The sequence below is a fragment of the Chelonia mydas genome, chromosome 7 (assembly GCF_015237465.2).
Source record: "Chelonia mydas isolate rCheMyd1 chromosome 7, rCheMyd1.pri.v2, whole genome shotgun sequence".
NCBI classification, from domain to species: Eukaryota; Metazoa; Chordata; order Testudines; family Cheloniidae; genus Chelonia; species Chelonia mydas.
The window spans coordinates 78,634,621-78,648,350 of NC_057853.1; the positions used below are offsets into that span (position 1 = coordinate 78,634,621).

A 13,730-nucleotide genomic window follows, 5' to 3' on the forward strand; every position below is an offset into this window, starting at 1 on the left:
CACTTGCATGATAACAGCCCCCAGAACAGATTTTCCAATGCCAGAATGATTTCCCACTGACTGGTAGCTATCTGGTGTTGCAAGTGCAGCTCTCTTTTTAATGTCCTTGTGTAACCCACACACCTTCTGGGTGTGGTGTTCTGTCCCATCTAGTGGCACCAAGACCACTTAAAAAGAGAGCTAAAATGAGTCTGCTCTACAGTCTGCGCTACAGTTAACAGCCAGTTGGCTTTTAGCTCCTGTGGTAGAGGCTCATACACTAAGCTCCAGAGGTCCCAGGTTCGATCCCGCCCACCGACGACCGGGATCTGTTGGCGTTATGCTTGCACTGGAGGGCTGGGATGAGGTTGGCACACAGATCCGGTAATGTGGCCTTGCACATCCAAAAATTCTACAGACACTGCTCATCATCCCAAACCTGCATTATGATGCAATCCCACAAGTCAGTGCTCATGTCTCAGGCCCAGAAATGGTGCTCCACCATCTGAAGCTGCTCAGTGAATGCCACCACCAACTTTGAATTGGTTCTCACTATGTCCCACAGCAATCTGTCGTGCAAAAAATCAGCATGGTTGACATGGATTTGGTTCTGCTTACAGCTGTCCAAATACCAGAGGATTGCGCGTCCTCTGATTGCAATGCGTATGACAACAGTGTAGAGCAGTGCAGGCTCCATGCTTCTGGGTGAACAGTGAGGAGTGCCATATGGGTTCATGGGATTTCTAAAAAAGGCACAAACATGATGGGATATAGAAGACATTATGGGATGGAGACAGTTGCATGCTAGAAAGTTGAGCCCTTGCTCCCAGTCACCCACGAGTCACTCATTTCTGCCCCACCATTCATTGCAAAACTTCCCAAAAATCAGCACACTGGACGGTGGTGGGTTGCACACTCAGATACCTACTCATGGTGGACAACACTGTGCATCGACACAAGCACTCCTGGTGAGCATATACAGCTCCAGTGCAAGGAGCCAAGTATACACATGCACAAATGATATACTATTTGGTGGTGGCTTTATGCTGACGTAATGTGCATCAACCAAAGTTTGTAGTGTAGACATGGCCACAGGAATGTTGCATATGGAGGGGAAGCCCGCGGCATAGGAGAGACCACCTCAAAATACTTACTTGCTCTTTTTTTTTCTGCTGTAAGATGTGCTAGTGAGAGTAATGTATATCTGTCTGTATTCTTAGATGCCTGAGTAAGTAAGTAATCAAGTATTGATGATACTCTAACATATGAAAGGAACGATGCCAGAACTCCACCACGCTCACCAGCACCTCCTCAGACACAGTATTGCCATAAACTAATATAATCCAACTGTTAGTCTGGTAGGTAAACTGAGGTGTCCTTAGATAAATTATGGAGTGTTGCTGACCATGTCTTCTTTTCCACTTCTCATTCTTAAACAGATTAGCTAGTTCTCAGATGGAAAAAAAATCAAAATAAATAACCCCACCCTAAATAGAGGTCTGACCCCAAAAATGGAGAACAGACAGACTTTCTATCAAGTATGCTAGGAATTTGGACACTGATGATGATTTTATGTGGAAGGTGCACAGATACTATAGTGATGGGTGGCACTCTAAAACCTTTAGATAAAAGGGCCAAATCCACTAGTCTAAGTGGTTGGGCTTGAAATGGGAAGATGGCTGCAGAGAGTACATCAACCAATAGGCTGAGGTAGCCCTTCACACCCTTTATAGCTTTCACTGCAAGGCATAGAGGCAGAGGATTCATATAGTAGGGGAACTACTGTCCCCACCCCCACAGTTTGTCTCTATGATACTCCCAAATGCAACTTGGGCATTCCCGTTACTGGAAGGAAGAAGGACTTTGCTGAGGGGCTGCTCCACCTTGCATGTTTCTCCACCCAGATCTTTGGCCTCCACCTTGTACAGTAAAACCCCAGCAATTCTAATACCAGGAGGCCCAATTGCAGAGGCAGGATTTGCTTACATTTTTTTTAACCACTATTAAAAAAAAACCCAGTGCAGTAGCTCAGTCATTTTTGAACAGTCATTGATTTTGTCTCCCTCTCAATTTATTAACAGCCCTGCTTGCTTTAGAGCCTTCCCCATCTGATGTATTTCAAGTTCTCATATTCCCCTCAAGATGAAATGAGTCCCTGCAGTCACTTTTAAACACTGGATCCAAAGAGTCTCCAGTTACACATACATCGGAACTACTCAAATAAGATAGCAAAGTGGATTTGGTGCTCCGTTTTTACTTGAAAATGATAGTTGAGCACAGCCTGTTTCAAATGCTCTCTCTACCCCAACAATAATAATTGGGGAGGAAATGACAATGAGAAAAATTATTAAGTTTTAAGCTAACACACCACCTGTGCTGTGCCAGGGCATTTTGTACTTTTATACTCTCACCACAGTAAGGACTAGCGATAACCATTAAGTACTGATAAGTATATAGTCCCTTGGGACCAGATCATAAGCCCCTTGAAGAGACTGGAAGTCTTTCCATTTTCTTCAGTAAGTTTTGGATCAGGACTTTATATTGTCAATTTCTCAGGGCCAGGGCTGCTTTTCATTGTTTTTTGTACAGAGCCAAACACATCTGCATTTAACAAAACACTTCATGAGTATTTGCAGGGATTTAATCTTTTAGTAGGATAGCAGCTAGGATTTCACTGCCCCTGGCCCTGATGCAGCAAAGCAGGTAGGCACATGCCCTTACTGGCTAGGGATAGATTTATGCATGTAATTAAGTGCTTTGCTGAACCAGGGCTTCTGGGATGTAATACAGCTGCATTCAAATGAACAGGAACAGGATTGAACCTGTTTTTTTCTCTTGGATTCATGAGTTACGTTGGGTTTGTTTTTAATATAATTTTTGTTGTTTATTTTGCATTTTAGAACGTTGAGGGAGAACAGCAAGTGGCAATAGAAGGATACCCAATAAATATAGTATTACTTAATATCACTTGATATTTATATTACAACTGGGGGGGTGTGTGGGGGAACTTTCCCGATGAGAGCACCCAGTGAAATGATGGGTAGAGGAGAGACAAGACCAGAAAAATTAAACAAAAATGCAGAGTTCTACCTTTCAATGACAGCATTGCTTTGCAAATTGTCACAAATCCATCACTGACTGCAGTATTCAGAACTGCAAATTATGTATTAATTGTGATGTGGCTTAAAGCACCATTTTTTAAAAAAGAAAGAAAGAATGAAAAATAAAACACAATTGCATTAATTTACAACCTAATTAAAAAGCAACATTTTTTTTCAAATAAAAAACTACCATGACATGCAGGATTACATTTCTGCAGTCTCCAAAGATTGAAATATGGTCATCAAATTCTCATCCAATATGACCTTCAAAGATAAACTACAAAAACTGATCCAATTTAAGTCTTGTCTAAGCAGACAAGAATTCATGTAACCTCTAGTTAAATTATAAAACAAATAAAAACAGCTCAGAGGTCCAGGTTTAAAAAACAAAATACTTCAGTCCCTGAAAATTTAACCAGTGCTTTCATGAAGACCACAGAGAAAATCACTGTTGCATTCTAGTAATTATTGGTTGTATACCTTTGTAGTTACGTTCTAATATATATTTGTTTATATACCTTCAAGCATATGTGAGCATGGAGATATCAGAAAGGAATAAGTATTACTTAGATTATAATTTCTTTGGGGCAGGGACCACTTTTATTATGTGTTTGTACAGCACTGCGCACAGGTCCATGACTGATGGAATAATTTGAATACTCAGGGCCAGACTATTCTGCTAGGTGAGTTACTCTCTTGCAAGAGGACAGAAAATTCTACTAATTGGTGCTCAAAATCATAGCAATGGCTAATTTGTAGTTATCTACCCTAACCTGATGTCCACAGGCTAATGCAGATCCAGAAATCTAATTAAGCACCAACTTCCCTTGTTCTCAGGATTTTGTTTTGTTTTTTTGACTCTCTTACTCTCACATTGCAACAGCCTGACTAGAACCTCCCCTGTCAATTCCTTATGAGCTGGGAACAACAGCTCCCAAATCAAAAAGTGAAAATATATAGAGATATCCATGGGATGAGAAAGATGCAGCATTGAGTGAACACACATTACCTCAAAATGGGTCTAATTTTCTAAAGCAATTTTAGATCAGGGTCTCTCTATTTAAGTTAACTTAGTTACTTCAGTGTAACAAAATGAAGAATCAGGCCAATTGATATCTTTAAAGACACCAGGCCTGATTCTCCACTGCCTTGTATCATCTGTGATATTACACAGTTGTACAACGTGGGTATAAAATGTTTTCTTTCTGATTTGATAGTGTCTTTTACTCACATTGCTTGGGTATAAATGACAACACAAGATATAAACCAGTGGGAAATAAAATAAGGACCTCAGGACTATGAGACTACATTTCACAAATGCTACAAATTCACTCCAAAATTTAAAATGTATAGTTGTACCTAGCACAGAAAGTATCTTCTGGACTGTTTTTACTTACAGCAGACATGATGAACTCTCCACCGAGATTCTGAATTTCTGCTTTAACTTGACTGCAGATTTTGAGCTGGTGACAATAGAGCTTGATCTGTTCCAGGTAAGCCAATACATCCTGTTTACATGATTGGTCTGGACACTACACATGAAAAAGAATAATGAATAAAACACTTTCTACAAATTCTTAATCACTTCAGTTTTCAATTATTAAGCTTAAGATTTAATCTTTTCTAAACTCTCAGCTCTCCAGCATAGCATGTTAATGTCCAAACTAGTGAATGTATTTCAAACGTGCATTCAAAATTTAGACCCAGACTTTTATCACATTCATGTTCCCTTTAGGAATGTTCATTGTAATTGCTCTCTAATGTAGTCTTGCTCTCCACTGCTCTAAAGTTTGGTTATTTGCTAATTTTGTGAACCTTTTTAAACTCTGCAAACAAAGAGGTGCACAGTAATCCCAAACTTCATTGCATTCACCCATCCTTAATTCAAGACTACTGGAATTGCCTTAGCCATAGTTCTAGCTGAGTAGCTTTCACTAGTGCATGAAATTATTACTTTCCTTCAGCACCTAAGAGGCTCTGCATTCATTTTTGCAGTATTACTTACCATTTACTGTGCAAGCTACATGGACTAATAACAATGGAAACCCACATTAATAGATGGTTATACTATAAGTGACTCTAGGTTATGGGCTCGATCCTGATGCCATTCAAGGCAATGACAAAATTCCCATGGACATCAGTGGGAGAAGGAGTAGGTCATAGTTGTGAACAATATCTCATGGTAAATTTTCGGTTTTTTATGGTGATGCTCATACTTTCTATGAAGTCTTCTCTTTACTCATGATTTCAGAGGAGTGATGGAGTATACTTTGTGGGAAATCTCTCTCTGATGAAACAGACTATTCACATATGTCAAGGTTCCTTCCCCACTCTGAACTCTAGGGTACAGATGTGGGGACTTGCATGAAAACCCCCTAAGCTTATTTTTACCAGCTTATGTTAAAACTTCCCCAAGGTACAAACCATTTTACCTTTTGCCCTTGGACTTTATTGCTGCCACCACCAAGCGTCTAACAAATATATATAACAGGGAAAGAGCCCGCTTGGAAACGTCTTCCCCCCCCAAATCCTCCCAAACCCTACACCCCCTTTCCTGGGGAAGGCTTGATAAAAATCCTCACCAATTTGCATAGGTGAACACAGATCCAAACCCTTGGATCTCAAGAACAATGAAAAAGCAATCAGGTTCTTAAAAGAAGAATTTTAATTGAAGAAAAAAAGTAAAAGAATCACCTCTGTAAAATCAGGATGGTAAATACCTTACAGGGTAATCAGATTCAAAACATAGAGAATCCCTCTAGGCAAAACCTTAAGTTACAAAAACACACAAAAACAGGAGTATACATTCCATTCAGCACAGCTTATTTTATCAGCCATTTAGACAAAACAGAATCTAACGCATATCTAGCTAGATTACTTACTAAGTTCTAAGACTCCATTCCTTTTCTGTTCCCGGCAAAAGCATCACACAGACAGAGAGAGCCTTTGTTCCTCCCCCCCTCCAGCTTTGAAAGTATCTTGTCTCCTCATTGGTCATTTTGGTCAGGTGCCAGCGAGGTTATCCTAGCTTCTTAACCCTTTACAGGTGAAAGGGTTTTTCCTCTGGCCAGGAGGGATTTAAAGGTATTTACCCTTCCCTTTATATTTATGACAACATAGTATCGGATTCTCATTTACACTAAGGCTACTATTCACTGCTATGGCAGTGTAAAGGGGTATTGAAGGGGGTATTGAATCCCGATACACTGCCGGAGCAGTATGAAGTAGCCTTACTGTAAAGGCCAATACAGTCTTTGAGAGATTTGTTTGTAGTTTTTTTTTTTTTTTTTTTACTGTAGATACCATGAAAATATAGTCAGTTTCCTTTGATGGAACAGTGTGTCAATACTAGTGTTTTTTTTTTTAAAAAGATACACTTCAACCAATTGTGGTAGGCCTGACCTTTTGCTGTTCATGGTATTCTTACTGTTAGAAAATACTGGTGATGTCAGTATCAATAGAACATAAAGGCCCATCCAAGTTTCTGCTGTTGAAGAGAAATGACTCCAGTGTTGTCTTCCACAGTGATGCACGTTATACACAAAGATCCTTTGATATAAAATCCACAATAGGTAACACTATGAAGGAGCATCAGACTGCTTAATTCATGAGATACCTCGGGGAAAACCCTGGTCCTTTTAAAATCACTGGTACTTTTCCCAGTGAGGCCAGGATTCACTCCACAGGATTACAGAGCAGAATTTAAAATTCTATTTATGAATTAAAAACTGCATGTTTGAGATTTAGAAAAAGAAAGCCAGGAACAATCACAAGTTAAAAAAGTGAATCACTGGCTTGTAAACCTGAGAGATTCAGCACTTCCTCCTAGATCTGGGGGGGAAAAAAAAAAGCAAATTTGGTACTGCTTTTTGGCCTCAATGCACTTTGTAATTAATGAGTTTAACACTGCTATCACAGTACAATGTAGCCAGCTTGTGTAAACATTGTTTATTTCTTTAATTGCAGTTCCATTAAAATCTGTCCTTCCAGTCATAAACAGCTGTAAGCATCAGGACTAACTGTATGGATATGAAATATGTTGACTGGAACCATCTATTCAGTCCTCTACAGTTTTTTGTAAATGACCTGTGATATTTATTTCCACTTGGGAAGATCCCAGAGATGGGCAGATAGGACTTCAGTGTAATCTCTCATTGACTTCAAAGAGCAGTAAAATTGATCATATAAGTCTCCAGTGCAGAGGCAATGGTATTTAAAATCCAATGTATGTTTAAATAGGATGAACAGTGAGTGGCAAAATTTGCAGATGGCACCATATTATTAGGATAGATAAAATTAGACAAGTATATTGTAAAGTCCAGAGACATAACGAAGCTAGGAAAATGGATAGCATGATATCAGTGTTGACCAATACACATTTGAAGGAATAATTTTAATTACTGATACACATTACTGGGTTCTAAAATAACTGTAACCACTCTGAAAAAAGGCCTGGATCACTGTGGATAACTTAGCGGAAAGCTCTGCTAAGTGTGGCATGGAGGTCAAATAAAAAAAGGTTATAACATATAACAGGTTAGAAAATACTACTGAGAATATTATAATGCCATTATATTATTATTTGTTAAGACTTCACCTTGAGTGTTCTGCTTTGCTCACCCCATCTGGAAACAATATATCAAATAGAAAGGTTCCAGAGATAGGCAACATATATGATGAGAAGCATGGAAAACTTCCATATAAGGAAAGATTGGAAACATTAGGTCTGTTCAGTGAGAAGATGAAAAGTTATGGGTATGGTAGAGATCTATACAATAATGAATTTCATGGAGAAGGCCATTAACCTTTTCTCATAATAGAATTAAAAATGGAGTAGCCAGTGAAACAAAGGCAACACATCCAAAAGTGACAAATATTTTCCACAACTCAAACCTGTGGAACTCATTACTAAATGATATGATTGAACCAAGAGCTCAATGGCATTCAAAAAATGATGAGACATTTATGTAGGTAATCCGAGTTACATTAAACATGATAAAATGATACAAGGGATATAAACCCTCATGCTCAGGGATTAAGTAGACAATTATTATTAACACATGTTAGAAAGCAAATTCCTTTCTGGGCAGGTTATTCCATTAGGGGTTTCCTACACATCCTTCTGAAGCATCTAGTACTGGCCACTATTACATACCAGACTAGATGGACCAATGGTCTGTTCTAGTATGGTAATTACTATGTTCCTAGCATTTATCATCCCAGAGAACAACTGATAGTTACCAGTTTAATTTCTCACACTGAGAAATAAGTTTCAGTTAGATATAGTGGCAAATTACAAATGGGTTGATTAGAGAGACAAGAATAAGAGCTCTGTGTAGCTTGAAAGCTTGTCTCTTTCACCAGCAGAAGTTGGTCTAGTAAAATATATTACTTCACCCCCCTTGTCTCTCTAATATCCTGAGAACAACACGGCTACAACAACACTGCAAACAAAAGGGTTTGATTCTGTACCTATTCAAGTCAATGGAATCCTAAATTCAACCAGAAGATTGGCAGGGAGTGGAGGAGGTTTACAGAAATAATATCTGTGTAAGATCCTCAACTTGGTTTGAGGATGCATTAGTTGTGAATACAGTGAAACCTATATTGAAAATCAAGGTGAAAAAGTAGTTCCATTAGCTGCTGGCAGAACGGTAGCACCAAAGATCAATAAAAGTTATTCTGCAGGAAACTTTGACCATAAGTTTATTGGGTTTTGATTTTACTACTTTACCAAAGAAATAAATGTGACCTCCTTTGCACTTGAACTGAGTTTAGTGATGATTAATGCGATGTATCACAGTAGTAGTTTGCAGTATGTTCTCAGTAGATGTACATACATTCAAAATATTTGTTTAATGTAACATTTAACATTGCTGATTGTCTCTTATTTATCAGATAATCATTTTAAAGAATTTGTTGTTAATCTTATTTTTAGGACAGTTTGTTTATATGCATGTGTGACAGACCCAGACTAGTGGGGTACAGGAGTCTGGTCCTATTGGGATCCAGGAAGTGGGCGGGCAAAGCTCGCCCACTGCTAAAGGATCCCCCCCCAGCCTAAGGGGGAGATCCACAGGACCTGGAAGCCAAATAATCATGGGGGACAACTAATGAAGAACAGGGACGGGAGTGCGGTCAAAGGGTCAAAAAAAGGGAACCGGACGGGGACACCAAGCAGAGGACCCCGGACAGCGCCCACCGCTCCTCAAAGGTGTCCAGGGAGTCGGTGGATGCCGCCCAGAGGAACTACAGGAGTCTGGTAGAAGGCAAATATACTGGCCACTGGATGAATAGTTTTCTGTTCCCTGAGTGACCAGAGCAGGGGCTGCCCTAGAGCAATCAGGAACCTGCTAGAACCAATTAAGACAGGCAAGCTAAATAAGACACCTGGAGCCAATTAAGAACTTACTGGAATCAATTATGGCAGGCAGGCTAATCAGGACACCTGGTTTAAAAAGGACCTCCCATCAGTTGGGGGGGGGGGGGCATGCTGCTGGAGGACTGAAGAGTACAAGTGTGATCAGGCTTCAGGAGGAAGATCCTGCAGTGAGGATAAAGAAGGTGCTGGGGAAAGGCCATGGGGAAGTAGCCCAGGGAGTTATAGCTGTCACACAGCTGACACATGGGACATTGTAGACAGCTGCTATCCACAGGGCCTTGGGCTGAAACCCGGTGTAGAGGGTGGGCCTGGGTTCCCCTCATCCCCCCAACTCCTGATCGGACACAGGAGGAGTTGAGCTGGTCTGTGACAAACACCAGAAGGGAAGGTCTAATTTGGAAAAGGGATCTGGCCTGTCCCCGACCCACTAGGTGGGACACAGAGACTGCGGGGATTGTTCTCCGTTTCCCCCATGCTGGTCAGTGATGAGGTTTGCTGAGTGAATGGCAGGTTTGAGTCTCTAGCAGAAGCGGCCAAACTGAGGGCTGCCGTGAACCTCTGAGGTGAGCAAATCCGCCAAAAAGTGCAGGACCCACTAAGGCAGAGGAGGAATTTTGTCACTGCGTGGCATTTGTATCTTGATGAGATTTCCTAACTATTAATATAATGTTTGGCCTTAATTCTTTGATTTCTAGAGCACAACAATTATTTAAATTTGAATTTTATATAGTATTGTGGGCATCTTCAACGACGACTTTAACCTCTAGCACATTCAATAAAAAAGAGATGTACTGGCTACTCTATGTTGCCATATGACTTTCAGGTCACAAATTACACAAGTGATTTTAGACAACTGATTTAGAACAATCTTACGTTAACTAAGTTTGCTAATTATTTCTTTGTGACTAATGTGTTTTTACATTGTTACTCTATTGAGTATGTTCAGAGTTGTTAACCCTGAGTCATCTTAATAATAAAAATGGGTTGCAGTGTGACTCAATTATGCCAATTGTACAGCACCGTCACATTTATTTAAAAAGAATAAGAGAAAAAGTGTAGTATTAAGTGAGGAACAGTACTACCAAAGGTATTGTTCAGATGGAGAACCTGTAAGATTCACTTAATGTAATTCATAGGAAATTTTTCCAACTGAAAAACTACATGAACTAAAAGAGTTTCACAATTCTCAATTTTGATTCTCTGAAACTGCATGCAGCCTGAACCAAAATCATTCATTTGAAACTACTGTTCTTTATTAACTGCAAAAGGTCAAAGAGCTACAGCACTGATTCTTCATTACACAGCAATTGCTTATTTCAGCTTCTCTCTCACTTTTGAAGCTAGACGAAGGAAATAAACTAGGAGGTTTGGATACGGAAAACACTATCCTACATTACTGTTGTTCTCTTAACTGCAAAGGCAGTCAGACTAATATATTTGGGCTACAGGAGGATTGTGAATAGCAAAGTGTGATGTGGTCTAACTAAATGACAACAATAGATGTGATAACAAACAAAAGTGATTTAGTTATTCTCAGTTCAGGCTGCAGCTTTCTGAACTGCATAGGATGTGGTGAATAGAAACATAGTTGGGAGAAATATGTGCTCATAAATTCATGCTAATAACAATATTTTCAACAATTATTTAGTGTGCCAGAGGAGTAGACAGCATTTAGAGCTTTGTTGAAAAGAAAATAGGGAAAACAATTTAATGTTATTTAGAGCTTATTTTTGGTTCAACAGAGGAAAAATCCCTTCCATACACACCTTTTGTTTTGCAGTACATAATTTAATCCTAATTTAAGATCCAGTTTTAAGCTACATATAAAATGATAACATTGTTGGTGAAATTATAAGACAAGTAGTAAAATGGTGGAAAAGAAAGTTATTTCACTGCAGCTTAGTTTTCTGTTATTAAACATCTTGACTGAAAAATAGTTTACAAGTCTTGTCTTTGGATTTGATGTCACATTTTACTCTGCAACATATCTGTGACAGTCATTCTTAAACCCCAATGTACAATTGCTAAAGAGAATCTTGAGAGAAAAAAGGAACCATGCTCTAGTGTAGTGCAGATGGTGAAAGGATTTATATGCTGAAAGAACTTCTGTCAAGACCCGAAAGAGGGATGACTCCTCTACCTTCCTGCTTAATTGTTCCTCTGAACACAAGTGCACAAACTAATAATGTATACCTTTTGAAGAGTTTACTTATCTGGAGTCTTGAGAATAATGTGGCAGAGGACAAGAAAGATGAACAATCTGCTGCTGTTACATATGTTGTATAATCAGAGGTGAAAGTAAGCTGGTACGGTACTGGCAGAGGGCAGCTTCCCCAGGCCAGCAATTTAAAAGGGCCCTGGGCCCCCAGCTGGAGCCCGTGGCCCTTTAAATCTCCATCAGAGCCTCAGGGCTCCCGGCTGCCACTATAGCTACTGCTACCATGAGGTTCCGGCGGTGATTTAAAGAGCCTGGGGCTCGTGGCCGCCACTACCTCAGCCAGAGCCCCAGGCCCTTTACATCACTGCAGGAACCCCGGGGTAGTGGCGGCGATTTAAAGGCCTGGGGATTTAAAGGTCCCGCCCCTTCCGCCTGAAGCCCTGCCCCTTCTGGTTAAGCCCTCTAAACCCCCCTACCCCCAGCTCAAGACCCCGGTCCTGCATACCGATAAGTCCTTTAAGTTACTTTCGCCGCTGCATATAAATAAATAAGAGCCACATGCTACACCATGAAGATACTCAAAACTGAGGGAAAGATGGGTAGTGTGTTAGAAAGTAGAAGAGCAGAGACTCTGGGCCATGTTTGCTTGGACATGTAAGACAGCCATAAAGTTGCTGCTTGATGGCCAGGATGGGGAGGTACTGGGAATCGAATGTCCCAGCTAGATAAGGACTAAGGACTGGCTCCTCCTGTGTGGTACAGTTGCATTACACTGCACTGCTTACTGGCACAATCTAGTCCTAAAGCCTGTTTCACTGAGGAAGATCACCTCAGTGAAGAGGTGGCACACAGCTAATGTAGGGTCTCTGCTTACTCACCTTCCATGCTGCCAGCTCAACAAGGAAAAGTGCACATGGCCTGGACACCTGTGAGCTATGCTGATGCTGGGATGCTTTTTTAAACTGTCTGGGTCTGTTGTAATCCATCATAAATTAGAGCAACCCTCATGTTGTTCTAACACATCACTTTGGGACAGTCTTGAACAGAGCAGTACCAGGATCAGGGGAATGTAATGGCAAGCTCTCCGTCACTTGTACACATATTTGCTCTGTGTAATTGAATTTTAGGATCTGGCCCTAAAACTTTCCACCAGACTGCCACGCAGTTTGACTCCAGTCCAAACTGCATGAATTCCCCTTTTTCAGCACTATGCCCTGCAGAGGTGTCATAACAGACACCTGTCCTGGGCAGCCCACAGCACATAGTGGTGATTGCTAAAAGAAAGGGAAGCAAGGCTCGAAGACAGCACAGAGGAACATCAGTCACATTCTATTTCTTAGAAACCACTGGTCTGAATATTCATGTTACATTCACCTAGTGTGATGTGAACCCTGTCTCGTTAGAATTAGAATGATATATATTCCCTGCGAGTACCCAAACCCCTAAGCACTATTCTTTAGACTAGCGGAGGGCAAAGCTTTGACTATATTGTAGAATATTTGTATAAAAGCCCATATGACTTCAATTGTTGTTGAAGACAATGGGGGGGTCTTCATAAATATGTTTTACCATGCAGCTAAAACTTTGCATTATGTTTAGTTTAGCAATAGGAGTCGCACTTAGGTTTAGAGAACCAATACACACATTTGGGGGGGATTAAGGAAGGATCTAGAAAATCTGAGACCCAAAGATCCATGGGAGATGTGGTCAGTGCCAGAGAGTGAGGGAGAAAGAATAGGAAAGGCAGATCTAGACATGCTAGGCGTACTTTTGCAAAGTGACCTTTTAGTTGGCTGGATTGAATCTGGGGCTGATTTAATCTTAATACACCTCTGCACCAAACCTTAAATGAAATACCTGGTTAGCAATCTGTCGCGCCAGCACATCCATCCTGGATCCAGACTCTGAAATCATCTTTGCTGCGTTGATCACATCAGATGTATTCTTCAGTGGGCCTCTGCCCCTTAAAATGAAACAAAGTTTATTTCATCATATAGCATATAGGAATATAGTACCCATGAAAAATACGGAGGGAAAAAACTTTAAATAAAACAACCCATTCAGAATTAAAACCAAACCTTATTAGAGGTTCAATCAACATGATTTAATT

General features: G+C 40.3%; 1 protein-coding gene across 3 annotated transcripts in view; it reads right to left on the bottom strand.

Moving 5' to 3' along the window:
• The window catches only part of CTNNA3 (catenin alpha 3), an 891,674-nt gene that overhangs the window by 15,710 nt on the left and 862,234 nt on the right, over window positions 1–13,730 (bottom strand). For all 3 annotated transcript variants that reach the window (XM_037904831.2, XM_037904833.2, XM_043550666.1), the window contains 2 exons: window positions 13,478–13,583; window positions 4,478–4,612 (listed from right to left, as the gene is read on the bottom strand). In XM_037904831.2, the coding sequence (XP_037760759.1) occupies window positions 4,478–4,612; window positions 13,478–13,583 (241 nt within the window). The remainder of the gene's footprint in view (window positions 1–4,477; window positions 4,613–13,477; window positions 13,584–13,730) is intronic.